Source organism: Carassius gibelio, chromosome B8 (genome assembly GCF_023724105.1).
Source record: "Carassius gibelio isolate Cgi1373 ecotype wild population from Czech Republic chromosome B8, carGib1.2-hapl.c, whole genome shotgun sequence".
In the NCBI taxonomy this organism is placed as follows: domain Eukaryota; kingdom Metazoa; phylum Chordata; class Actinopteri; order Cypriniformes; family Cyprinidae; genus Carassius; species Carassius gibelio.
Genome location: NC_068403.1, coordinates 641,670 through 668,169, shown reverse-complemented (window position 1 = coordinate 668,169; position 26,500 = coordinate 641,670). Strand labels below are relative to the sequence as shown.

The 26,500-nt window shown below is 40.6% G+C and overlaps 1 protein-coding gene across 5 annotated transcripts in view; it reads left to right on the top strand.

Annotated features, from left to right (window-relative positions):
• Positions 1-20,659, top strand: part of LOC127963845 (semaphorin-6A) — a 50,888-nt gene extending 30,229 nt beyond the window's left edge. The window contains exons 10-20 of one of the 5 annotated variants that reach the window (XM_052563922.1): positions 409-626; positions 891-1,022; positions 1,752-1,907; positions 3,413-3,586; positions 4,944-5,084; positions 5,169-5,246; positions 5,998-6,056; positions 7,448-7,468; positions 7,547-7,600; positions 9,287-9,430; positions 17,935-20,659. In XM_052563922.1, coding sequence (XP_052419882.1) covers positions 409-626; positions 891-1,022; positions 1,752-1,907; positions 3,413-3,586; positions 4,944-5,084; positions 5,169-5,246; positions 5,998-6,056; positions 7,448-7,468; positions 7,547-7,600; positions 9,287-9,430; positions 17,935-18,980 — 2,223 coding nt within the window. In that variant the 3' untranslated portion in view covers positions 18,981-20,659. Of the gene's footprint in view, positions 1-408; positions 627-890; positions 1,023-1,751; positions 1,908-3,412; positions 3,587-4,943; positions 5,085-5,168; positions 5,247-5,997; positions 6,057-7,447; positions 7,469-7,546; positions 7,601-9,283; positions 9,431-15,568; positions 17,844-17,934 lie in introns of those variants that run through there. The other 4 variants (XM_052563926.1, XM_052563923.1, XM_052563924.1 and 1 more) reach the window with 4 other exon arrangements.
• The last annotated feature ends 5,841 nt before the right edge of the window (positions 20,660-26,500 follow it).

Here is a 26,500-nt window from a genome sequence, read left to right as displayed (position 1 = left end):
AAACTTCATCAAATCAGATCAGTTCAGAAACTGTCAAATTCATCAGTTACCAAACTAAACTGATTTCAGCTGTAGAGCAGTTCTGTAAAAGACAACAGAGTCATTTTTCAGATCAGTTCAGATCAGGTTTTCTCATCTGATAGTGGCAATGCATTCAGATCAACACTATTACTGACTCATTTTATAATTTGATTTTGACTCACAAGCTTGGATATATATATATATTTAGGCAGTCATGTCCAGTACATGTCCATTTTTATCTCTCTCGACTAATGGTGACAGGAACAAGAAACCCAAACTCTATCAGGGACAGAAATACAGTTTCAATTTGATTCTCCTGAAGCGTTTCTGGGGTTTTTGAGAGCGTGAGGTGTGTGTAGGACGTGTGTAACGTGTGTGTCTGATCAGGTGGTGTTTCCACGAGTGGCTCGTGTGTGTAAGAACGACCGCGGCGGATCTCAGCGAGTGCTGGAGAAACAGTGGACGTCCTTCCTGAAGACACGGCTCAACTGCTCCATCCCTGGAGACTCACACTTCTACTTCAACATCCTGCAGGCCGTCACCGACGTCCTCCACATCAGCGGCCGAGACGTGGTCATGGCCACCTTCTCCACGCCGTACAACAGGTACAGATAAAGGGCTGTCAGAATTCATATGTATTTCTTCAGCCATTTCGACAGCTCTAGAGCAAATAACAGCAGATAAGAGCTGGTTTATCAGATTCCTGTGAATGAACTCATGTTGATGTGAAGGCGACACACAGTGACCCTGTTAGTCAGAGCTTCTGTCTGCCTCAGATTCACAATCCGTCCTTGTGTGCCGCTCGAGTCCGAGCCGGAGTGATTCACACTTTTGTTATTTTGCTGAAAGCGTGTGTCCGTGTGTTGCAGTATCCCGGGATCGGCCGTCTGTGCGTACGACATGGAGGAGATCGCGGCGGCCTTCACCGGACGCTTCAAAGAGCAGAAGTCGCCCGATTCCACCTGGACCCCCGTCCCAGAGGAGAAGGTGCCCAGACCCAGGTATCCATCCCACACACCTCCGTTGTGTTTCTCTCTCAGTCGTTTATGCACTGCTCAGGTCAAAGTTGTCGTAAGTTTCAGGACGTCTTTGATGAAAGGTTTTGATCCACTTCAAATGTTGTCCAGGGATAATCAACACTAATGCATGCATTCATGTATAGTCTTAAAATTATTACAAATTAATAATTAACTACTAAATATACAATTTTAATTTAATGCTTATATCATTTTATTTTAGATTATATTTTATTGTATTTTATTTAAATGTATTTGTGTTTGCGAGCACATAACCTGGTTCTCCAGATGCAGCCGCTGATTAAATCATCTCACAGGATCGTTCTCACCGAGCGGAGATCTGCTTCCATATGGCTCATCTTTGTGTCACGAACGGCGGGACTATCGCCTGCGCTGATTAACATAAAATTATGTGTTTGTGTGAAACGAGGTCAAGTGTTAATGAGAGCGACCGTGCCAACCGCGTCTCAATGTAATTCTGTTTCCTCTGTGGTGGGAATAAAGCAATATATTTCCCATTCAGCAGCAGCGCAGAACCATAAACCTTCCTTCCTTCAGCATATTTATCACAGGCAGCTGAGATTCTTTACCGTTCAGTTCAAGGCAGCATATTCATTTCAGTGATTTAAGCTTGTTGTTGTGATTGTAGCATTGAGATGTTCATATTACTGATGCAGTAGATAGAGATGTGTGATGTTCCTCTGTGGTCTTCAGGCCAGGCGTCTGTGCTGGAGCTTCCTCTGGAGAGAAATACAAAGTGTCCAACGAGTTCCCGGATGAAACGCTGAACTTCATCAAGCTTCACCCGCTGATGGACGAAGCCGCTCCTTCCATCGCCAATCGGCCGTGGTTCCTCAAGACGATGGTTCGGTGAGTCGAGGCGGTCAGAGGTCTTTCTAAGACGTGAATTATGCATGGAGATCATTGTCATGCAAATATGGATTGGTGCCCATCTTCATAAGCGCTGCTCACTTTGGTGAATGAATCGAGTCATTTGCATGAGATTCAGACATGAAGCCTGAGTGATTCATCTGGAGATATTTCATGAATCATTATATTATATCAGCTCGACCCCGAAGGAAAGATGATGTTTCTCTATAAAAAGCAAAAGCACAGTGAAAGACTGCCGTCTGTCTTCCTATAATGAAGTGGATTATGGGAGAATTATCTGTTCTAGCAGAACGAGGCTCTTTGAAACGACGTCTGCTTTCAGTCTGATAAGTTTCTGTTCATTTGGGTTTGTGTAAATTTGCCCCAGTAAAACAGAGTTATTGAAAAAGCGCCTGTATCCGTTTCTCTCGGCTTCAAAGACTCCACAGATTTGGAAAGATGAAAAAACATGTATAATTTATTTGTCGTCTAATTTCCATCTTGCCAGTTTTAATCACTCTGAAAATGTATTTGCATACGGATTTGGAAATTATACATACATTTGATTAACACTGAGATGAGCTGCTAATTGGAATGGCGGTTGCCAGATAACGCTTTAATTCTTTAAGCGAGAGACAAGTCTGAAAATCAATGGAAATTTCATTGTAATAGAGTTCATTTTGTTCGTCGTTTTTAATCTTAGTCCTGTGTTGAATGTCCTTTTTAGTTTTCATTAAATATGTTTCCCCGGAGCACAGAAGCAGTCATAAGTATAGCACAGGTAGATTTGTAGCTATAGCCAACAATAATATATTTTTCTTTTATGTCAAAAATCATTAGAATATCAAATTTCCTACTCTAAATATATCAAAACTTAATTTTTGATTAGTAATATACATTGCTAAGAATGTTAATGTTTTTTGCACCCTCAGATTCCAGATTTTTAATTAGTTTAAGCCAAATATTGTCCTATCCTAACAAACCATATAATAATGGAAAGTGCATTAATTTAGCTTTCAGAGGATGTATCTCAATTTGAAAATGTATATTTTTTTTTCAAAACTGCCCCATATGATTGGTTTTGTTGTCCAGGGTCATATTTACTCAACTTGTGCTGTTTTTTGTATATTCAAGGTTTAGTTGACTAATAGTCTGGGAAATTCAGTCTAGTTTTAGACATTTTAGTTCTTCTACATAATGGTCGAACTGATAATCAAAATTATTCTCCTCAAAATTATAATGGTGATTACTGATCATGATTGGTGTCATTTGAGAAATCACATCACAGACAATCATGAAAACATGTGTAGGTTGAGATGTTTTTTTCTACTCTTTTTCCTTTTTTGTTGAGGAAAATAGATACATTTAGGCTTGTTTTTCGTCAAAGATAATATATGTTGATAGTAACAGTGTTTAGTAATGTCAGTCTTGTCTTTGTTCATAGTCATAGTTTTCATGAATATAATTAAGACTGCATTGTAACCTGTATTCTGTGTCTCTGGCAGATATCGTCTGACACGTATAGCCGTGGATAACGCCGCCGGCCCTCATCGCAATCACACCGTAGTTTTCCTGGGATCGGAGCGAGGAATCGTGCTGAAGTTCCTGGCCAAGATGCGGAGCGGCTTCCTGAACGACAGCCTGTTTCTGGAGGAGCTGAGCGTCTACAACCCAGAGAAGTGTGTATTCCATTAGGACGAGCCGCTCTGTCATTTACACCCGTTTATCAGGTTACAGCGTGTGGTTAGTAAATTAAAGAGCGCTGCTGGTTTGGACCGCCAGGCCTCACTGAATGATTAAAGTAAACAGAGAGTCTGATGGCCACCTCACAGTGGAATAAACAGGCAAGCGCTGCCCACCAGGCTTTTTGAGGACACTGATGCTGCATTTAACCTCTTCGCTAAAATGTTTATCTGCTTTATTAGCATTTTAGCATTTAGAAGATGCTTTTATCCAAAGTGATTAACAAAAGAGGAGCAAAGCAATTTGTCTAAGAGCTAACAATATGTGTAATGCATAATGCCAGGTTTGCAAGAGAACTGGATTAGTAAGCAAAGTTAAAAATATATTTTTTATTAAAGCAACACAGCAGTACCACAGTACTGTGATTTACCATGTACAAACCAATATACTGGATTATTGCTTGAATACTGGGGAGATACTTGCATTGTTTTTTTAACAATGATCATAAATATACATTTGTGAATAGTAACAAGCTTAGGTTTTTAGCATAACTCTGATCTGAAGCGATCTGGTGTGAATCTTATGAGTGATCTGATGTAAATCTGTCTAGTGATCTGGTGTGAATCTGTCGAGTGATCTAGTGTGAATCTGTTGAGTGATCTAGTGTGAATATGTTGAGTGATCTAGTGTGAATCTGAAGAGTGATCTGGTGTGAATCTGTTGAGTGATCTAGTGTGAATCTGAAGAGTGATCTGGTGTGAATCTGATGAGTGATCTAGTTTGAATCTGACAAGTGATCTGGTAGGAATCTGTTGTGATCTGATGCGATCTGCTGTGACTCTTATGAGTCATCTGGTGTGAATCTGTTGAGTGATCTGGTGTGAATCCGATGAGTGATCTGGTGTGAATCTGTCGAGTGATCTGGTGTGAATCCGATGAGTGATCTGGTGTGAATCTGTCAAGTAATCTGGTGTGAGTCTTATTAATGATCTAGTGTGAATCTGTCAAGTGATCTGGTGTGAATCTGATGAGTGATCTAGTGTGAATCTTACGTGTGATCTGGTATGAATCTGTTATGATCTGATGCGATCTAGTGTGACTCTTATGAGTGATCTGGTGTGAATCTGAAGAGTGATCTGGTGTGAATCTGTCGAGTAATCTGGTATGAATCTGATGAGTGATCTAGTGTGAATCTGAAGAGTGCTCTGGTGCGAATCTGAAGAGTGATCTGGTGTGAATCTGTCGAGTTATCTGACGTGAATATGTTGAATGATCTGACATGATCTGACTTAACCCTTATGTGAATCTGTTGAATGATCTGGAGTGAATCTGATGTGAATCTGTGGTGTTCAGGTGCAGCATTGATGGCGTGGAGGACAAGCGCATCATCAGTATGCAGATCGACAGCAGGAGTCACTCTTTGTTTGTGGCCTTCACCTCATGTGTGGTGAAAGTCCCGCTGTCCCGCTGTGAACGTCATGGAAAGTGCAAAAAGTGCGTATTCTTTCTCTCTATTTAAGCTGTTCATACAGACCGCTGGATTTTTCCACATTAACCCCTCATGTGTGTCTCTCTCAGGTCCTGTATCGCCTCCAGGGACCCGTACTGTGGCTGGGTGTCAGAGGGCGCCTGTAAAGAAATCTCATCGGACACAAAGTAAGCAGCTCATTCTCAGTCTGTAATTATAGATTGTGCGTGCCAAGCACTGATGTCAGTCTTTCCTCGCATTGTGGTTTGAGCTGCTCGAGTTTCTCATCTGGAAAAGAGTGTTTGACCATAGAAAGCCTCCATAACTCATCTATTTATTAATATAGCATATTGAACACACTGCATGTTTCCGCTGCCGACGTAATGTGAGCTCATCAGCGTACATTTTATACGCTGTTATTATTATTTCTGTTCTGATTGAGATTTCCACTTCAGAAAGCGAGCCGTACAAAGCTTATGTGAGATCGGTTTGTGCAATTTCTGTAAAGTGAAGGATTATGGGATACGATCTGTGTCTGCAATTCAAAGGCTTTCGACTTGATGCTTTCCCCATCGTTTCAGAAAAAGCTTTTTATGAAATGGACCCTGAGAAAGAAGTAGGGCAGCCATCCGTCTGGTTTTAAATTGGACAGTCTGAATGATAACGGGCCGCTCTTTATCACAATCCAACCAGCATCAGTGAAACTTCAGAAATAAACATCTGTGTTTTTATAAATATTCACATCACATTCACAATCCTGTTTTCTGCTTCATTTTCTCATGATATTGTTTGAATGACACAATGATTCACTCAAAAATGTATTAATATTGTTTGAAAATGTAGTTGAGATTGAAGTCATTGAGTGTGAAATAGAGGTGTTGAAGTGACTTGCTCACTGCGTGTGTGTGTGTGTGTGTGTGTGTGTGTGTGTGTGCACAGATGGCCATTCGAACAGGACGTGGAACAGGGCAACACAGATGGACTCGGTGACTGCCAAAGTAAGCAGAACCCGTTTACTGAGCGCTGGATGCTCATCAGATACAGCTGCACTCACACACACACACACTCACATACACACTCACACTTACATACACACACACACACACACAGCTGCACTCACTCACACTCACACACTCACACACACACACACACACAGCTGCACTCACACACACACACTTCTGCACTTGACAAGAGGACTCGTTCACACCAGGAACTGCAGCGACGACTATATTAGATGCTTGTGCTCTGTAAAGCAGGATGGATTCTGATTGGCTGTCAATGTTTTAATTATTCATCAGATGAAAATTGATTCCAATATTTCCTATTATAATAAGAATGGATTAATTTGGGTTTTACTAACAGATTTAACTCATGTTCAAGGTTGTGGCTAAAAGGGATACAGCTTCTACACCTACCCCAACCCTAAACCTACCCCTTACAATAATGCAAAAACAGTAATTATTGTCATACATTGTGATTAATTATGCTTTATTTATGTGGGGATGCCTAGTAGCCGCAGCTGTATCCCTTCTCCATTTTCAAGTTGCTCATGCGAGTTTACATCCTTGAACAACAAAACAACACTGTCGTTATCATTATTGTTGTTGCCTGGACTTGATATTCTCAGAGTTTTTTACATTTGTTTATCCCAATGACACTGCAGTTTTATCGTCTGTCCCTTTAAATGCTCAAGCTCTGTACAGCAGAATGGATTCTGATTGGCCGTCAGTGATTTCAATTATATTGTTTAAGTGCCGTATCTTTGGCGAAGTTTTGTCATTCTAAAATGAATTTATGCAATCTCGAATTTCACATTGGAGTAAAACAGTTCCGCACACAGATTTCGTTAATTTCAGCTATTAGTGTTTTTACTTAAGATATTATGTCTTGTTTTTCTGTAAAAGTATTTATTTAAAAACAAAAGCTAAATATTTGCCAAGGGGGCAAAACATTTTCTTGTTTAACCTTTGAATTAAGATTATAATTTTTTTACCCCATTGGGATTACTTAATATCTTAAGTCATGTTACTTGTACAGTGAATGCATCTTAATTCAAGAAGGTTTATATATTTATACTAGAAAAGAAGACACAAACACTGATTAAGAGAAGGATTGTAGTTGTCATGTGGACGTGTAGTTTCGTTTGGTAAATCTTCATATTTATGGTTATGTTATCAGCACTGGTGTGAACGAGTCTTCAGTCGTCTTCAGACACACTCGAGTTATTTCTGAGCTCTGGTATGATGCTGTTAAATCTTCTGCTGCTGCAGTTTTAAATGTGTTGTTAGTTTAATTCAGTAATAAATGATGTGTGTGTGTGTGTGTGTGAGAGAGAGAGAGAGAAACAATTACATTTCAACCAATTAACAAGTTTTTCATTTGTCTCCAGATTCGTTCGTGGCTCTCAATGGTGAGTAAAGCTCTTCTTCTCTCGTCTCTCTCGTGGTTATCTGACTCCGTTTCATGTCTCTGACTCGTTTTCTTGTAGAGCATCAGCGCAGGCAGCAGGGTGTGAGCGATATTACCCAGAATGCTGCACGCGGTCAGTGTCTCCAGTGTTTGCTGTGTGTAGATGTAGTTAGAGTCGCTCTGACCTTTCATTCACTAATTGGAAGGATCTCTGCGCTTCGTAGAGCAAAAGATTGTGGGTTAGAAACAGTCGAATGCAAATGACTGTTTACAGGGAATAAACACTCAGGGCTTCTCCCAAGACCAGCAGAAATTATTCATGAAATACAATCAGGCTAAACACACACACACACACACACACGCACATGATTGACAGGCCTCCCCCGGCAGCCAGAGTGAATCTGATTGGCTGAAGCAGTGATTGTGACCTACATATCACATGCGCTGGTGTTTATTAGTGATATTAACCATCTTCTCCTGAGCTTCATTAGCATCTGTGTGTCTGTCGCTCCAGTACTTCATTTATTCTGTGTGTGAATGTGTTTGATGTTTCCTTTTCCTTCATAAACCTCTTATACGTGTGTCCGTTTAGCTTTATAAGCACATATTCCTCCGTCTGGACGGCTGGCTTCTCGCTCTGTTTCGCTAGTTAAAGGACGCTGGCTGCTGGGAGCTGATTTCCTCTCGTATGTGTGTCATCTTCCTCGCCGGCTCTTCCTCTGGCTGTGGAAAATGAATTATAAAATAGAGCTGTCACACTAATCTCGCGGCCCGTGGCGTTTCTTAAATAAATCATGTTAATGACTGCGGCTGGGAGACGATAAACAACGGCCACCGGCACAGAGAAGGTTTATCTGTGGATTAAACTGAGTTAAACTAGTCCAGCGGTTCACAAACTTCTTCAGCCAAACCCCTCTGACCTAGAAGACTTCAAGAGTTTAACAACATATTCACATGTCCAAAATATGCCAGTTAATGCTCAACGTGACCAAACATTGTGTGTGTGTATGTGTGTATATATATATATATATATATATATATATATATATATATATATATATATATATATATGTGTGTGTGTGTGTGTGTGTGTGTGTGTGTGTGTGTGTGTGTGTGTGTACTGTAAAAATATCAACATTAATATTAATATTAATTGTGTTTTTTATGTGTATAGATAAATCAATTTATTTTGGTTTGTTTTGTTTCAAGAAAAAATTTGTTGTTATTAAAAAAAAAATTAAATAACAATTTATTAATCTAAATAATATTGTTTACATAATATATATAGAATACAATTATATATCTTAAATTAGGTCAGATTGATTTGGGTTGGTTTCGTCTTGATAATCATTGCAGCATTTGGTTTAATTTCATGTGAACGTTTGAGCTAATGCGCTCTTAATAAAAATGAAGGTGCTTCACCATGCCATAGAAGAACCTGTTGTGTCTAAATGGTTCCATAAAGAACCTTTAACATCTGTTTCACAAAAGCTTCTGTGTGGTGGAAGAAGGTTCTTCAGATTATAAACAGGTAAGAAAGAGATGGTTCTTTGTGGAACCAAAAATAGTTCTTCTATGGCATCGATGTGAAGCACTTTTTAAGCACTTTTAAGAGTGTAGTTCATCTTCAGGTCATACACGAGTCTAACATCATGGAGTTTTTTCTGTGATTATGAGCAGCTTATTGTAAATTACTCGTCTAGTTACACACATAATCAGCAAATAAATCAATCAGTGGAGGTGGAACAGAGATGATGTGAGATACGAGGTGTGTGTGTTGTGTGTGAGACAGATGTTGATGTGTGCTGTGCTCCAGCAGGACTCCTCACCACCGTCCCTCCTCTCTCCGCCGGGGGCCCTCTGCTCCGGGGTCGCAGGGTCAAGCCGAAAGAGTCCGAGCCGCGGGGCGATCTGAGTGACCCGCATGTGTCCACTCCCTCCGAGACGCAGCAGGAGAGCGCCGGTAAGCCTGGGAACGATCAACCTGTGGAGGAAACCAGCTGCTTCCAGCGTCTGCAGACACACGCCAAACCCTCGCACAGTCAGATTCAGAGTCAGAGTCAGATTCAGAGTCAGATTCAGAGTCAGAGTCAGAGTCAGAGTCAGATTCAGAGTCAGAGTCAGAGTCAGATTCAGATTCAGAGTCAGAGTCAGAGTCAGATTCAGAGTCGGATTCAGAGTCGGATTCAGATTCAGAGTCAGATTCAGAGTCGGATTCAGAGTCAGAGTCAGATTCAGAGTCGGATTCAGAGTAAGATTCAGAGTCAGAGTCAGATTCAGAGTCGGATTCAGAGTCAGATTCAGAGTCAGAGTCAGATTCAGAGTCGGATTCAGAGTCAGAGTCGGATTCAGAGTCAGATTCAGAGTCAGATTCAGAGTCAGATTCGGATTCAGAGTCGGATTCAGAGTTAGATTCAGATTCAGTTTCAGAGACGGATTCAGAGTCAGTTCAGATTCAGAGTCAGATTCAGAGTCAAATGACATCTTTACAAGGATGCATCTGACAGATCATGCTTTTAACCAAAGAGAATCAAATTCATGATCTTGACATTGAGTTACTGTTGGAGATATAGGAAATATGTTGTATTTTACTCTAAATCACAGCATCAGTCTCATGAGCATAACTATACACTTTATTTTAAGTGACAGTATAGTTTTCTACAGTTTTAGTTAACTCTAGTTAGCCTGTATTTGACATCATTCCGCGTACAGTATAAACTTGAACGACAGAACGATTGCAGCGCTTATCGGATCGATGCGCTGAGCTCTTTAGCACACATTGATTATCAGTAACGAAGCGTTTAATCTCCTGACAGACATCAGCGCTGGAAGCAGCTCACGTGTTCAACACACAATGGCAGAAACACATTACTGCTGACGTCTGAGCCTGGGTTACAGCGTTTACCGCGGTACTGAACCCAGCCTCACACATCACATCAGCTTCTTCTCAAAGGCTTTGTTCATTTATGATTGATTATGGGTTGCTCTGAGTTCTGCTGGATCTGTGTGATTATATTGTTTGCTTTATAATGCATGGCTTTTCTGTTCACTGCTTTTGCTTTTTTCAGACTATTGTGGCAAACGCTCTTCAGATATTTCCTTTCTGCTTAACATATTACCAAGCTCATGAATACTCATGCAGACCCCTCCCCCTCATAAATACACACACAGACTCCTCCCCCTCATGAATACTCTCGCAGGCTCCTCCCCCTCATGAATACTCATGCAGACCTCTCTCCCTCATGAATACACACACAGACTCCTCCCCCTCACGAATACTCCCACAGGCTCCTCCCCCTCATGAATAATTATGCAGACCCCTCCCCATCATGAATACTCATGCAGGCTCCTCACCCTCATGAATACACACACAGACTCCACCCCCTCAATAATACTCACACCAAATCCTCCCCCTCATTAATACTAACACCGGCTCCTCCCCCTCATGAATACACACACAGACTCCTCCCCCTCATTAATACTCGCACAGGCTTCTCTCCCTCATGAATACACGCACAGGCTCCTCCCCCTCATGAATACTCACACAGGCTCCTCCCCCTCATGAATACACACATAGACTCCTCCCCCTCATTAATACTCGCACAGGCTTCTCTCCCTCATGAATACACGCACAGGCTCCTCCCCCTCATGAATACTCACACAGGCTCCTCCCCCTCATGAATACACACATAGACTCCTCCCCCTCATTAATACTCGCACAGGCTTCTCTCCCTCATGAATACACGCACAGGCTCCTCACCCTCATTAATACTCACACCAGCTCCTCCCCCTCATTAATACTAACACAGGCTCTTCCCCCTCATACATACTCATGCAGGCTCCTCCCCCTCCCTCCCTCCTGTGATGGTCAGATGTGCTGTGAACATAATTCACCACTACATCAACAACAAATATTCAAGTCTACTGTATTTCTATAGCACTTTATACAAAACAGATTTCACAGAGATAGAGTAGAAAATAACAATCAGGGACGGAAACTTCATTAAATACGAGAGTTTCAGCTCTGGAGAAGACAGTAGTGTTCAGATCGATGTTGATTCAGATTTGGTTCTGAAAAGACTGAAAAGACTGCAATAAATTCTTAAATTACATAAATGCCTGTGAAAGTATATTCATTATTACATTACTGTAATTCAAAATCAACATTTTATTAATAAGATATACATTTTACATATTATTAAATAACATTAATGTGAAACAATTATTTAAACAGTACAGATTTTCTACATGGTAGTAGTAGTATTGAATATCGTAAATAGACTTCATTTCTTTATCCAAAAACAGTGTCTATATTTTTTCTCTCAGTTCTCTGTGGTCTCTTGATTTACTGATGTTTTGGGTGAAGATGTCAGGTTGTGCTGGTGTTCACAGTACATTAGAAGCTGTGTGTGTGTGTGTGTGTGTGTGTGTTTATCCTCCCTCCTCCTCCATCTGCTGCCATTGTGATTCCACAGGACCTTCATTCTCCCGATGGATCGTTCCAAGGCTGAACCTTTTCTGTAGCCACAGCGTTTGACTAACCTTAATCTAGTGTCTCGCCCTCCTCCCGCTCAACCAGTAGATGCGTCTCTCTCTCTCTCTCTCTCTCTCTCTCACTCTCTGCAGACCTGTGGCTCTCGCTCGCCCCATCCTCCTCTGTGCCTATAATTTATAGGTCAATTACAGACTCTCTCGCTCTCACACACACACACAGGAGCGTCTCTGGGGTTTTTGTTCCTGCACACACACACACACACACACACACACACACACAGAGCAGTACACAGTGTTGATGTGATGTCAGCAGGCGGCTGAACACTAATCAGATGCAGTCAAACACACGAAGGACATTTGCATTCGTTCTTTTGTGCAGCTGGACTGTCAGAGAGTGAATCAGTTATCACATGATTCACATGATTCACACGAGTCTTCCAGTTTATACTCATATATCAGCATAAACCACGATTACTTCAGTAAAACGTACATGTGTGTTTGTGCTGCTGTTGTTTTATACACTTTATACTATTGAACCTAGTTTTTATTTGTATATTTTCAGTTTTTATTTAATGTAAGTTTAATATGCTTTTGTCATTTAAAGGTCCCGTTCTTCGTGATACAATGTTTTAAACTTTAGTAAGTGTAATGTTGTTGTTGTTGTTAGAGTATATATAATATCTGTAAAATTCTAAAGCTTAAAGTTCAATGCCAAGCGAGATATTTTATTTAACAAAATTTGCCTACATCAAACGACCCGTTTGGACTACATCCCTCTAGTTCCTGTTGTAATGATGTCACTAAAACAGTTTTTTGACTAACCTCCGGCCACATGAATACACAAAAAGGGGGCGTGGTCTTGTTACGCTCCGACGGAGAAGAGGAAGAGCTGCATTTGCGTTTGTCGCCAGGTCGTTGAAACACTGTTATTTTCATCTCGGAGTCCAATCATCTTTGTTTGGATACTGTACTTGGAGACTAATGGTTACAATTTAAGTTTAACTCGGTTCCCGAAAATTATAATCCACATGTAAAACTATGTGCAGCACATTTTGCTGAGGACAGCTTCCTCAATCTCAATCAGTTTAATGCCGGATTCGGACAAAGATTATTCCTGAAAGATGGACCAGTTCCCTCTTTGTCTGGAGAAGGTGTTGTTTATGGACCACAACCGGTAAGTGTATTTTATTATTTAAGTTGGTGCGTTTAACAGTTTCTGTAACTTACTACACAAAGGTTTTGTTAACTAGATGTTAGGGCTGTGCAAAAAAACGAATGTGATTTTCATGCACATCTCATCAGTAAAAACGCTCCTGTGATTATAAATACATCTCCAGCTCGTGCGTTCTAGCCCAATCACGTTTCCAGGAGGGCAGCGTGCGCTCAGCTGCTGTCGAATCACAACACAGGAACCGCTGGCCCAATCAGAACTCGTCACGTATTTCTGAAGGAGGAGCTTTATAGAACAAGGAAGACATCAGCCCGTTTTTATGACAGTGATAACAGCGGTATACAGATAGGCGAATTGTGTTTTTTTACACGCGAAACATGAACACGTCATACTGCACACTGTAAACACAATCAAAGCTTCCAAAAAGCAAGAAAAACGGGACCTTTAAATCGTTTTTGTCCTATTAAATTATTACTGTTAAAATGTTTTATAAATTCTATTTTATTGTATTTTAAATTTTGTTGTTATTTAGGTTGTGTGTAAGTGTGTGTGTGTGTGTGCATGTGTGTGCGTGTGTGTGTGTGTGTGTGTCTCTGTGTGTGTTTGTGTGTGTGTGTTGAACACCCGTCAGCGGTTGCTCGTCACATTAATGAATAGAGTCTATATAGCTGCGGCGGTGAATAAGATGCAGATGTAAGTCCTCTATACACTGACCTCAATCTGGAGACAAAGCCTTTTAAAACACCCACGGCCTGATCCACACATAATCAGCTGCAAAAACACTGTTTACCCTGGTACTGCTGCTCATTTACTCTGTCAGACACAGTCGTGAGGAAAGCAGTGTTTCTGAGTTAAACAGGTGGAAGAATACTAGTACTATTTCAATATTACAGATTGTGTATTATTCACTCATTCCTCTGCACGTTTAATTGGCTGCGGTAACTAGAAATACATTCATTCTGAAGAGATATATATTACATAATGATATTTGCACACACCACTGTAATCTCATCACAGCGTCTCCTGAGACCTTAAATCATCTCATCTAGATGGTAAAAGGTGAGATGTAGTGAATGATCTTGAACACGAGCTCATGCCGTGTGCTGTGCTGAGGATGAACACACAGTCAGTGAGCAGCTGCTTCTGATGCTTTAATGCTCAAGGATTCGGTTCAAGGAAATGCTCGGAATTTCAGACATTCAGCTGATTAACAGATTTAATGGGTTCCTCTTTAAACAATCGTTCAGTGGCTTTACAGATAACGGCAGCAGCTGTGTGTGTGTGTGTGTGTGTGTGTGTGTGTGAGAGAGAGAGAGAAAGAGAGAGAGTGTGTGTGTCTGTGTGTGTGTGTGTGTGTGTGTGTGTGTGTGTGTGTGTGTGAGACGTCACGCGTCTCAGTCTCACGCAGGAATGGTCTTATTTACATGCGCTCGGCTGCAGGATTGTGCCGGTGAAGCTCTAACACGTCTAATTGTCAGGAGTGACGTCTCATGAAATTCAGATGTGTAATGCCTGCGTGAGCTTTGTTCTGCTGACGATCCGCTCCGAGCACCCTGTGAGGAAAACAGCCATTAAAAACAGAGCGCTTCTGCATCTGAATGGATTGTTCATTCTATTTTAATAGTATTTGGACACTTACAAATGTCTGTGAGATACAAGGGATCACAGCAAGTGTTTTATATTGTAAAGAAGAAGCATAAACACGTTCAACATAAAGGTCAGATCTGGTGTTGAAGATGGAGTGTCTGTCTGTGAAGAAATGAAGAATCCATGTGGATCTGCTGGATCTGTTCACTTCTGCTGTTTACAGTGTTGGGGAGTAACTTGTTACATGTAACAGAATTACATAATTTCATTTAAAAAATAAATTATAGCTATTTAAATATTTATTGTTATGATTTTAACTCAGTATTTAACCTCAAAATAATCTCAAAGTACAGCAAAAAGGCACTAAAGTCTGATATTATTTGGTGGCTGTGCTTTAAAATTAATTATTATAATCTTAATTCAAGTGATGAAGGATTATGAAAGTCTGAGATTAATCAGTGTTGAGTTTTACTGTAAGATTAAACAATATTATTAACAATTGAAAACATTCTGTAGAAAAGTAATCAAATGTAATCAGTAAATATTGTAACTTGTAATCTGTAATCTGTTAGATTTCTTTTAGATTTCCAAAGTAACCTTCCCAACTCTCAGCGAACACAGAATGTTCCCCTTACATTAGTTTTTAAATCCCGTTTGGTAATTTTTTGGGGAATCAAAAATCTAATGTCAGGACAACGTTAGATTAATGTTAGAATATGTTTCCAAGAACCAAAAACTAATTTTCTGGGAATGTTAAGAAAACTTTCTAATGGGAATGTTAAGGAAACTTTCTTGGCTAACCAAAAACAAATCATAAAAAATAGCGAATGTTTTTGCTTTAACCTACAGACTAGAAACACAACCCATGACAGCTGTATAAAAGAAGCCCAGTTCTGCATTAAAACCACGGACATGGCAACCCTGATCATGAGGACATCCTCAGATGGAGTCTGTTGTTCATCCACACTATTGATTCGTTTTTTAGTCACTATAATAGTTGCCATTTTAACCTTACTAATGATAATGCTGAATAATATCCTGTGTCATATCAGTTAATGCAATATTTCAGACATGTCCAAATCCAGTGTATGTCATCATGAGATTAAACTCAACCCTGAAACTCTTTGTGGAAAGGGTCCATCTGCAGCCCTCCTGTTTTTCCTGGTTTCATCCTTTTTATGGTTCTTTGAAGTTGAGTAACAGTGCATTAAGGACAGAAAGAATCTTCAAAGGTTTTCTGAGTGCTGGGGGTGCTCTCCTCGCCCTCAGTTCAAGAGCTTTTAACCTTCAGGAGATGTAGAAGAGTCTTCATCTGTGCTGGATCTTCAGCCAAACCAGTCCAGCTCTGACCATCACGTCACGTGTCTCTAGATGCACTTGAATAAACCACATGTGTCCCTGCAGCACAGAAGCAGTCATCAGTGTCATAGACGTATATTTGTAGAAATAGACAACAATATACTGTACGAGTCACAATTATACATTTCTCTTTTATGACAAAAATCATTAGGATATTAAGTAAAGATCATGTTCCATAAAGATATTAAGTAAATCTCCTACCGTAAATATATCAAAATGTAATTTTTGATTAGTAATATGCATTGCTAAGAACTGCATCTGAACAACTTTAAAGATGATTTTCTCAATATTTAGATTTTTTTGCTCCCTCAGATTCCAGATTTTCAAATATTGTCCTCCTAACAAACCACACATCAATAGAAAGCTATTTTATTCAAATATTTATGAAGTTTAAATCTTAATTTCAGAATATTTACGCTTATGACTGGTTCTGTGGTCCAGGGTCACATATAAATTGGTTGTGCTAACAGCTTTATATACTGAACACATTGTGGTCCTTCTCATGAAAAAAGACATGAAAAGGAATCCGGTAGAGCCGTGTCATTTCTCAAGGGTATCGTACAGTAGACGCATGAAACATCAAACAGACTGTGAGGAAGAACGTCTCCTGAGAGGAACAATGAGAGTGAAGTTAAAAGAGAGAAGCGCCCCTCAGATCAGACGCGTGACGGCGTTTTGTCATCTTAGAGAGAGACTCCTTCAGAAGATCTGGAGCGTTTTGTAAAGCCCACATAAGAGCCATGGATATTCAAAATGATACAAGACTTCGAGTGCATTAAACATCTCTAAAATCTCGACCTACGCTAGCCGTGTGAGTGTGTGTGTGTGTGTGTGTGTCCAGGCTCCCCAATGAACCGCACTCCTGCCTCATCTAATGGATTAGCTTTTATGAGTTTGCAACAACTGTAAAACAGTGGATTTATTTGCCTCTGTGGAAATATAGCAGCACCTGTGTGTATTGTAAAAGGCCGATCTGCTGAGGATTTGGGAATGTAACTTAATTCCTAGGCTATTGAATAGATTAAGACATCTACGCTGATGTGCTAACATTATTTAGCATTTCTCAATACAATAGTGCAGCTTCATCCATGAGTTTAAATGAATGCATTTGTCTCCTTTCGATATCAAGACGGTAGTTTTATCTCAACTGTATTGCAGATTAATCCAGCAGTCCTGATTTTAAGCATGCATCAAAGGATGACTCACACAGAACATGTTTTGCTTTGTAAAATGACTGGTATGGGGGAAAAATCTCTGAATTTGAGGAGTTCAGATGCAAAAGCCCCTAAGTACCATTCTAAATATTCTTCTAAAATTAGCGTTTTTTAATCAGGTTCCTATGTGTAAGTTCAGTAGTTTCACTTTAATGCCAGTAAATGTTATTTTCACTGACATTAAAATGAAATAACTCAAAATAAACTGGAGTTCAAGAGAAATGCTCATTTTAGAAGAAAATATCAGACGGCACTTAGAGGCATTTGCATCCCAACTCTTAAGTTGGGTCTGTTTTCCTTCTTACTTGCTAAAGGTAATGATCGAGCAATAACATGCAGCCATTGTACATAACTGACCAATCATGGCGCATGAGAAGGTGGGATCTACGCAGAATAATGATTGATCTGCGCAGCCGAAACCTGGTTATTTTAGGCAATATAGTAATCTGGCAAAAATGTGTCTGTAAAAATGGCCTGTATGATCACCCTAGCCATCTAGTGCATGTTTGCATGGGAAAAAATGATGGAAAAGCATTGCAACGAAATGGGAAAATGCATTTTGTGTGAACGGCCATAGTTTTGCATTGTAGATGAACTTTGTAAACTGTTCTATAATAACACATTATGAAACTCTGTTTGCAGGAGTGATCCGTGAGACGTACCACCGAGATCGTGATCAGATGGTTCCCATCACGCTCCTGGCCATCGCCGTCATCCTCGCCTTCGTCATGGGCGCCATCTTCTCCGGCGTCGTGGTGTACTGTGTGTGTGACCACCGGCGAAGGGACTTCGAGCTGCCCGGCCGCAAAGACAAGGACTCGGTCCAGTCCCGACGGGGATCCATGAACAGCGTCACCAAGCTGACGGGGCTGTTCGAGACGCAAGCCAAGGACGGACGACCGGAGGCCATTCTGACCCCGCTCATGCACAATGGCCGCTTGGCCAACGGAAAGATGCTTATCAAAGCTGACCAGCACTTGGATCTGACCGGTCTGCCCACGCCCGAATCCACGCCCATGCAGCCGCGCCGCAAACCCAGCCGAGGCAGCCGCGAATGGGAACGCAACCAGAACCTGATCAACGCCTGCACCAAAGACTTGTCCTCCATGGGTTCTGTGGTCATCCCCACGGACCTGCCGCTGCGGGCGTCTCCGGGTCACATCCCCAGCGTGGTGGTGCTGCCTCTGCCCCAACACCAACATGAGTATGTAGAGCAACCGCACCGCGGAGAGCTCACCGATGACCAGGCCGCCACGCTGGAATACAAGTCCCTCAAGAGCCCGAGCTTGGCAGATGGTGAGAGAGCGCCTCCAAGAGTCCCCCAGCGAGAGGCGTCTCTGGGAACCATGGTTCCTCAGATGGGCAAGAGGCTGGACATGCATTCGTCTGTGTACGGCCGCGGCTATCCCATGAGCTCGGGCCTCAAGAAACAGCACAACACCAACTCATCCAACTCATCCCACATGTCCAGGAACCACAGTTTCCGTGTGGAGACGCCTCCTCCGCCCGCTCCGCAGCGCGTGGACTCCATGCACATCACCTCCCCGCCGCCGATCCTCGGTCTGTCGCGCCATCCCAGCCTGAGCTCGTACGGCTCTCTCTCCAGGCATCTCAAGCCTGACGTTCCTCCTAAACCCAATCTGGTGTCCCTTACCACAAAAGCCAAGTCTGGAGACTCCTGCACATAATCGATTGCTGCGGGATGATGGGGAACGTGAAAGTGCGTCTGCTTTGTACAGCTGTGTACAGGAAATGCAACTCACTTTTCTTTTGTTTGTTATGTATATACATGTCCAGCTCAGGCTGATGCATCTCTGTTCCCGGAAAGGAGGAACTCCGGCTGGGAAGGTGGCCGCATTGTTGCCAAAAGCACACCGGAGACAGGCGCAGAATTTAGAGAGACGCCGTGGTTATCAAGCACTTGGATGCACAGCGAGTTCAGCCGGGAATAGAAGCTGGAGTTTACAATGAAAACTGTGAAAAGCCGCCACCTGTCTCAGCGTTACTGTTACTGGACAAAGCAATCGAGTTCTGCCTTCGCGCAAGAGTTCAACACGTCTACTGAAAATGTTGACTAAATAACATGTGACTGTTAATACTAATAGCGGGTTGTATTTATTTTTTAATAAAGTGCTTTTGCAGAGAGAACGTCTCTTTTAGGCTCGACTGAGACGGGAATGATCATTTTAGTTTGAATTAATCTATTTAAAGTCATTAAACTGGAGCCAGTACTTCTGTCCACTAACTCTTCGGAAGTTGCTAAGCGAAGTCAGAGACGACTCCGGAAGCCTCCGTATGGAAGGAATATTTCTCGAGCCGTGCCAGAGGGGCTTGTGGGTAGAGCTTACAGCCCAGACAGGAACTCCTGAATCTCACCTCTTCATAGAAAGTCCATCCGAGTGCCATTCTAGCCGCTCTTGAGACGCTTTCAGACGTACGGTTTCTTCTCGTTCATGTCCAAACAAGTCTGTTTTTCTCCTTCCACCTGTAAATTTGTGCCTTACACCCCTGAGTAGTGAAGCATTTGTTAGCTGTTAACTGTTGTAGTTCTTATGATGACGTTTGTTTCCCTCGTTTGATTATACAAAAAGAAACAAAAAAAACACGTAATTGAAGAATGTAGGTGTTGTCGTTGTCGACTCTGGTCCCTTTGCTAACCACAAATGGCTTTGTGCTTGATTTCTGATTGTGCCAATGATTCGTCAGAGTCGGCCCTCTCGTCGTGCTGGAAGAATGTTTGCTTTTGTTTTCCCTTGTCTTTTTTTTACTTTTCACCAAGTCAAGATGATGTTTAACACTGTGTGTAGATGACTTGTTGTGTATCTGTGGATCGGGCTGCTTCAAGGCAATAAGAGAAAAACACACGAACCAATCAGATATACGTTTCTCCCAAACACACACAAACTTTCTAATGTATACGATCAAACACAGTTTTTAGGCAGTGAATACAGGCTGGCTCCTGTGTAGATATGCACTCCGATAATATTAGGAAACAGATTAATGTTTGTGACAGATTCCGATTAATATAATTTTCTAGCTCTATGGTTGTGATGTAATATGAGGGATTGTTATTTAACTATTTTGACACACGTTTTATTGAACTTGACGTCCAGGAACTAGTTTTGGCTTTGTAGATGTTGACTTCACCCGATCCTCTGAATCGATCCGCTCCGGCCGAAGCGAACGGAGCTCGAGGTTTCCGAGCTGGTGCCTTTCTAGACTTTGGAAGTGCAGTTTGTTCTCTTGTATGATATGGTTTCGTCACCGGCCCTCTCCCACATCTGATTCACGGCTAAATGTATGTTGTAAAGAAATTCTCTTTAATAAATGGAAAAAAGTAATAAAAACATTTCAGATTCTTGTCGCAGAGCTTGTGTTTTTTGTGAAACGTGAGACGGATGTGTTCACGCTATGATGAGTGCTTTAGGTAAACGTCGTCACATGAGGGTTTGGCATCTCCGCAGCAAAGACTCGATTGTTGAGGATCTCTAACCATGAATAAACACACCGATAAGAATCGCTCTGGAGCCCTGTGTGGCCCTTCCAGACGCCCGTCTTCAGACATGATCACAGAAGGTCTCAGGTGTCCTGTGTCTCTGTCTCAACATGCTCTGTTTGCTCAAGGCTCTTGTCCTCACTGTTAGTGAACTTAGTTACTAACTACCCACTTTGTGTTCTGTAAACAGAGACTGAATCAGCGGAGATCCACACAAAGGCTTTGACCTCCAGAACTCAGCTGTTTACACTTGTGATGCAGATCTGAGCGAACGCCGCTGATTCACAGACAGAAATCCTGAACCTCCAGAATCTGATATCTGCTAATGACCATTTCACTCGTATAGTTGAATAAAGCAGCCGTTTAATTGACGTCAGCTGTGAGTGGGTAACTAAAGCTGGAGTCAAACCTCAGAAGATCCTGAATAAATCACATTTACTTCTCTTTGAACCCTACCAGCGAGAGGAGGAGTCGGTGCCTCGTAATAAATCACATTCATAACCCGTGACATTTCACTCTCAAGATGTTTCACTGCAATCCCTGTTCAGATTTTCATTGCAATAAAAGTCAGATTTTAGATACATGTCCCACATGGACGCTACAGGCAAAACATTGTGTTTTTATGCAACGATCAGTTTTGAGATTTGGGTCTGTTTGGCTTTTCATAAAATGTTTGTTTCAGAGTAGTGGAGAGAAAACATCCAAAACTGTTTATTTTATTGCACTTCTATCTATTTGTGTCTGTAGATTTAAATCCCAATACATATCTTTAATGATTTCTAACAAACACCAGACTACACTGTTTTATTCCTCTCTATATTCTGAAGGTATGTTCATATTTAATTCACAAATGATTATGCAACAATTTTTTTCTGTCTTTTTTTTTCTTGGCAGTATTTTCTGGTTTATGGAGTGATAAAAAGTTAAACCCAAAATTCCCTTTGGAAAAAACCTTTAACTGTCAACAAAATCAAAAATTTTTGAACCTGGCTTTATCCAATCTTCAGACATTTATGTGCTGGTAATGTATGCAAATTATTGCAAAATCTACATTTGCATTAATAAAACACAATACAATAAAAAAAAAAAATTCTATAGCATATTTAAAACAACTGCAGTTGACCAAAGTGACCTTTCCAGCAACATTACATACAGTCTCACAAACAAGATTCAACATTAAAATGTAAAACCTGTTCCCTCTAGTTAATTCTAAAACCATTACCACAAAAGGTTCGATTTCAATCTAGATTTAAAAGCATCCACTGATGGGGAATATTTCATGTACATTAGGAGAGGGTTCCATAATCGAGGAAAGCCGTATCACCCTTTGACTTTAATCTCCTTTTGGGAACATGAAGAATCTTCTGATGTGAAAGTCGAAAGTCTGGCTGCAGTATTTTGTATTAATTGAAGACGAGATAACTGACCCTGTGAAATACCTACAGTGTATATACAGTATTACAGTAATCGATGTGTGATGACACAAAGGCACAAATAATAGTCTCCAGATCCTTGAAAAAGAGAAATGTTTTCAGTTTACAAATGATTCTGAGTTGATAAAAGCCACAACACTAGTAACCTGTTTATCTCAAGCTAAGGCTGAATACTTTATAACACCAAAATTCTTGACATGATCTGAAACACTTATCTTCATAGCAGCCAACCTACTTATCATTCCTTGGAAGCAGAAGAAGGTCCAAAAACAACACACTCAGTCTTATTAGTATTAAGATGAAGAAAATTGCTTGCCAACCAGGCTCTTATCTCACCTAAACACTAAGGATCGATTGGGATATATAACTGAGTGTCATCTGCATATTAATGATACATACTATTATATTTATGAAAAATTGGGCCCAAAGGGCCCATATACGATGAATATAAAATAGGCCCAAGTATAGACCCCTGTGGCACACCTCTATGTAATTTAGCTGATGTAGAACAGATATCTCCAAGACAAACCGAGAAAGATCTACAGAATCTTTTAATTATGATTGAAACCATCCTAGAGCAGTACCCTTAAGACCAACATCTTCCGAACGCTGCAATAAAATACCATCACCAACGGTATCAAAAGAAGCGCGTGAGAAGTGAAGTGAGATCAAGTAAAATAAGAATAACTACCTTTCCTGAATCAACTGCCAATAGAATATCATTGTAAACATTAAGAAGGGTGGATTCTGTACGATGAAGAGACCTAAAACCTGATTGGAATATGTCTATAAGAGCATTCAAATATGGACCATTTTATGGACCATAAAAATCAGTCACAAGGTTCTATTTTTCTAAATTATTATCTATACGTCATAATGCTAAATAAATGCACTTTAAATTGATGTATGGTTTGTTATTGGTTTGTTTGTATGGTTTAATAATATATTTACGGTAGTACATTTACAAAATATCTTCATGGAACATGATCTTTACTTAATATCCTAATGATTTTGGTCATAAAAGAGAAATGTATAATTGTGACTCATTGTATTCAAGGTATACATTTCATCAGTAAATGCATTCCCTGGGAATCGAACCAATGTCCCTGCCTTTGCTTGCATCACAATCTAATATTTGAGCTACAGCAATATTTGATTAGATAATGCCTTATTTTTCCATATTTAAACATACAATTAATATATATATATATATTTACAATTGCAATTAAGGTAATCAATCAACTGTGGAAGTGTGTGGAGGTCTGTAATGTGTCTTGTGTAAGAGTGAAAGTGTTGATGGAGTCAGTAGTTTATCACACACTTCCATGAGACTCTGACTGTAACTCAATCATACAGTGATGTAGGTCAGCACCAGACTGGCCTGTTAATGGACGTCATGTTTACATCTGAAATGAGCAGTTTTCCAGACCATGTGATGTTCAGACCTCCGGCGTGGAGTAAATCCCTGGACCGTGGCGATGGAGGGGTGTAAGCGGGGATAAAGCTGCTGGCACCGGGATCAAAACGAGACGCTCTACTTTGCCTCGGCTTGTGAAACTCTGAGGCATAAAGAGCGTGAAGCTGCTTGAGAAGCATGAGTTTGCTGAAGTGATACGAGCTGCTCAAATCCCTCCAACCACAACAAAGCGAGACCCAGTGAGCCTGTGTGAACGTGTTTCTGAGCTCTCAGTCGTGTTTCAGAAAGCAGATCATCTGTCACAGGCAGCACAGTTTGTTGGGAGTTTTCTGCTGAAGGCCGTGACCTTGTCTCCTGAAGGAAGCTCGCTCTGAGTCCGCCGTGTTCGAACCCAGAATGCATCATCTCTTCTGAAAAAAAAACAATGTTTTATCAGTCTGTCCCAGCTAACAGAGAACATTTTTAAAGTTATATAACTGTTAAATAACATTCTTACAGTAATGCTTATGGAACGCACTTATAACTGAAATTTGTCATTCTCAAAGAGGAGAGAAAATATTCTTGAATCATTTTCTGAATATCCTTTCGATGATGTTTGTTCTTTATATAGCCTTCTAATTACAACACAAAAACTGAACATTTAAATATTCTTAGAATATTCAAAATACATGTTCAAATAAAGTTATGAGAATAATTAAGAAACCTTTTGTAACCTTTAAATAACTTTATAATCACAAAACGTAAGCTGTGCATTTTAATGTTCTCAGAATATTTAAATAAATGTACTAATTACATTATATTTTGGGTCAAAATAAAGTAAATAAGAAACATTTTTGTACCCTTTAAATAACATTTTTATCACAATTTTTTTATTATTATTATTTTTTAATTTTAAAATAATGTTCTTACAATGTTATTATAGCCTAGGTTAGTTAAACCCTTTATTTTTATATATATATATATATATATATTTTTTTTTTTAAGTTGCCCTGAGATTTCAAGCTAATATTTTGATAATTTATCAACACGATCACGTTCATGTGACTCTTATTTCAGTTAATGATCACATGACATGCAGATAAACATATAAATACTTTTTAATCTACTATTTAAATGTGCATTATTATTATCTGATCAAACCATGGCTGAGATCTGTCTGGTGTGTGAGGCTCAGATTGATCAGATGCTGTGTGTGTCTCAGATCCGCAGGGATCAGGTGCTCTGAGGAAGACCTCGCTTCTCTTAAGAGCTCATTTCAGCCCGAGCTGAAGGTCAGATGGATTTTCTGTCTCCGAGGAAATGATTTCCTGATGAATCCTGTTAACAGCAGCACTTCAGAATGAGTGATTCCTCAGTGAACATGAGAGGACGCGGCCTAATGAGTGCATGCTTGATTACTGAGCTTAATTAACACATTTACAAGATCACTTACATTACTGTTCCCATTCAAAAGCATTAATGCTGTCATCGTATAGACGTGTACGTATGAGACCCAGGAGCACAAAACCAGTCAGAAGGGTCCATTACGTGAAATTGAGATTTATACATCTTCTGAAAGCTGAATTAATAATCTTTCAGTGATGTGTGGTTTGTTCGGAGGACAATATTTGTCTGAGATACAACTATTTGAAAATCTGAGGGAGCAAAAAACTCTAAATATTGAGAAAATCATGTTTAAAGTTATTCAGATGAAGTTCTTAGCAATGTATATTACTAATCAAACATTTAGTTTTGATATATTTACAGTAGGAAACTTATAAAATATCTTCATGAACATGATCTTTACTTAATATCCTAATGACTCATATGTATTGTTGTGTATTTCTACAAATATACGTCTGTGACACTGATGACTGCTTCTGTGCTCATGAGACACTAATATGTATATGTTCATATAGTGCTTAGCATTTGATTTCAGTGAAAGTCTCACCTGACACAAAGGTCAGAGGTCAGACACTCATACGTGATTGTCTGAGGATCCCTGGAGAGGTTAGTTGGAGGAAGTGATGTCACAGCTGGTGTGTGTGTGTGTGTGTGTGTGTGTGTGTGTTCTCATGTATGTAGGTTAGTGAAGCTAAAAAAAGAGCAGCAGCAGCTTCATCTATAATGAGAGAGCTCCTCCCCCTCCATCCCAGGTGTCCCACAGCTGTGACATGATTTGCATACAGTCCCGCCCACTTTCATGATCATGCTGACAATGCAGGGAGGTACACACACACACACACAAACACAAACACACACACACACACACACACTGATGTTCCCTCACCTTGAGAAGATCCTCATCCAGTTAAGGCAGTGTCAGTGAATAACAATCATGAGTGTGTTCAGATGGGGTGTGTGTGTGTGTGTGAGTGTGTGTGTGTGTGTGTGTGTGTGTGTGAGTGTGTGTGTGTGTGTGTGTGTGTGTGTGTGTGTGTGTGTGTGTGTGTGTGTGTGTGTGTGTGTGTGTGTGTGAGTGTGTGTGTGTGTGTGTGTGTGTGAGAGAGAGAGCTGAAGGGTCATTGTGAAGCTCCTCAGTGATCTCAGTGTTCAGATGAAGACGTCTCCAGTGTCTTGGAGCGAACAGCTCGTCCTCCGTTCTTCACAAACACTGGCTCTTTCTGTTTGGCTCTCCACTCGGTTCTTTCTCTTTTCTCTTTTGGTTTACGCTGCTCTTGCCCTCGAGTCGCATCTGCAGAGAGCATCAAGAGGCGCATTCACATGAACCCGGCGTGTGCTCGCCCGCTATTGTTTTAGCAAGTTTATGACCTCAGAGTGCTTGCAGATGGGATTGTAGCATCAGATAACAGACTGAGATGAAGATCTCCACAGCCCTGATCCGTCAGCACTGAGCGGGCATCATCAATGCATTAAAGGGTC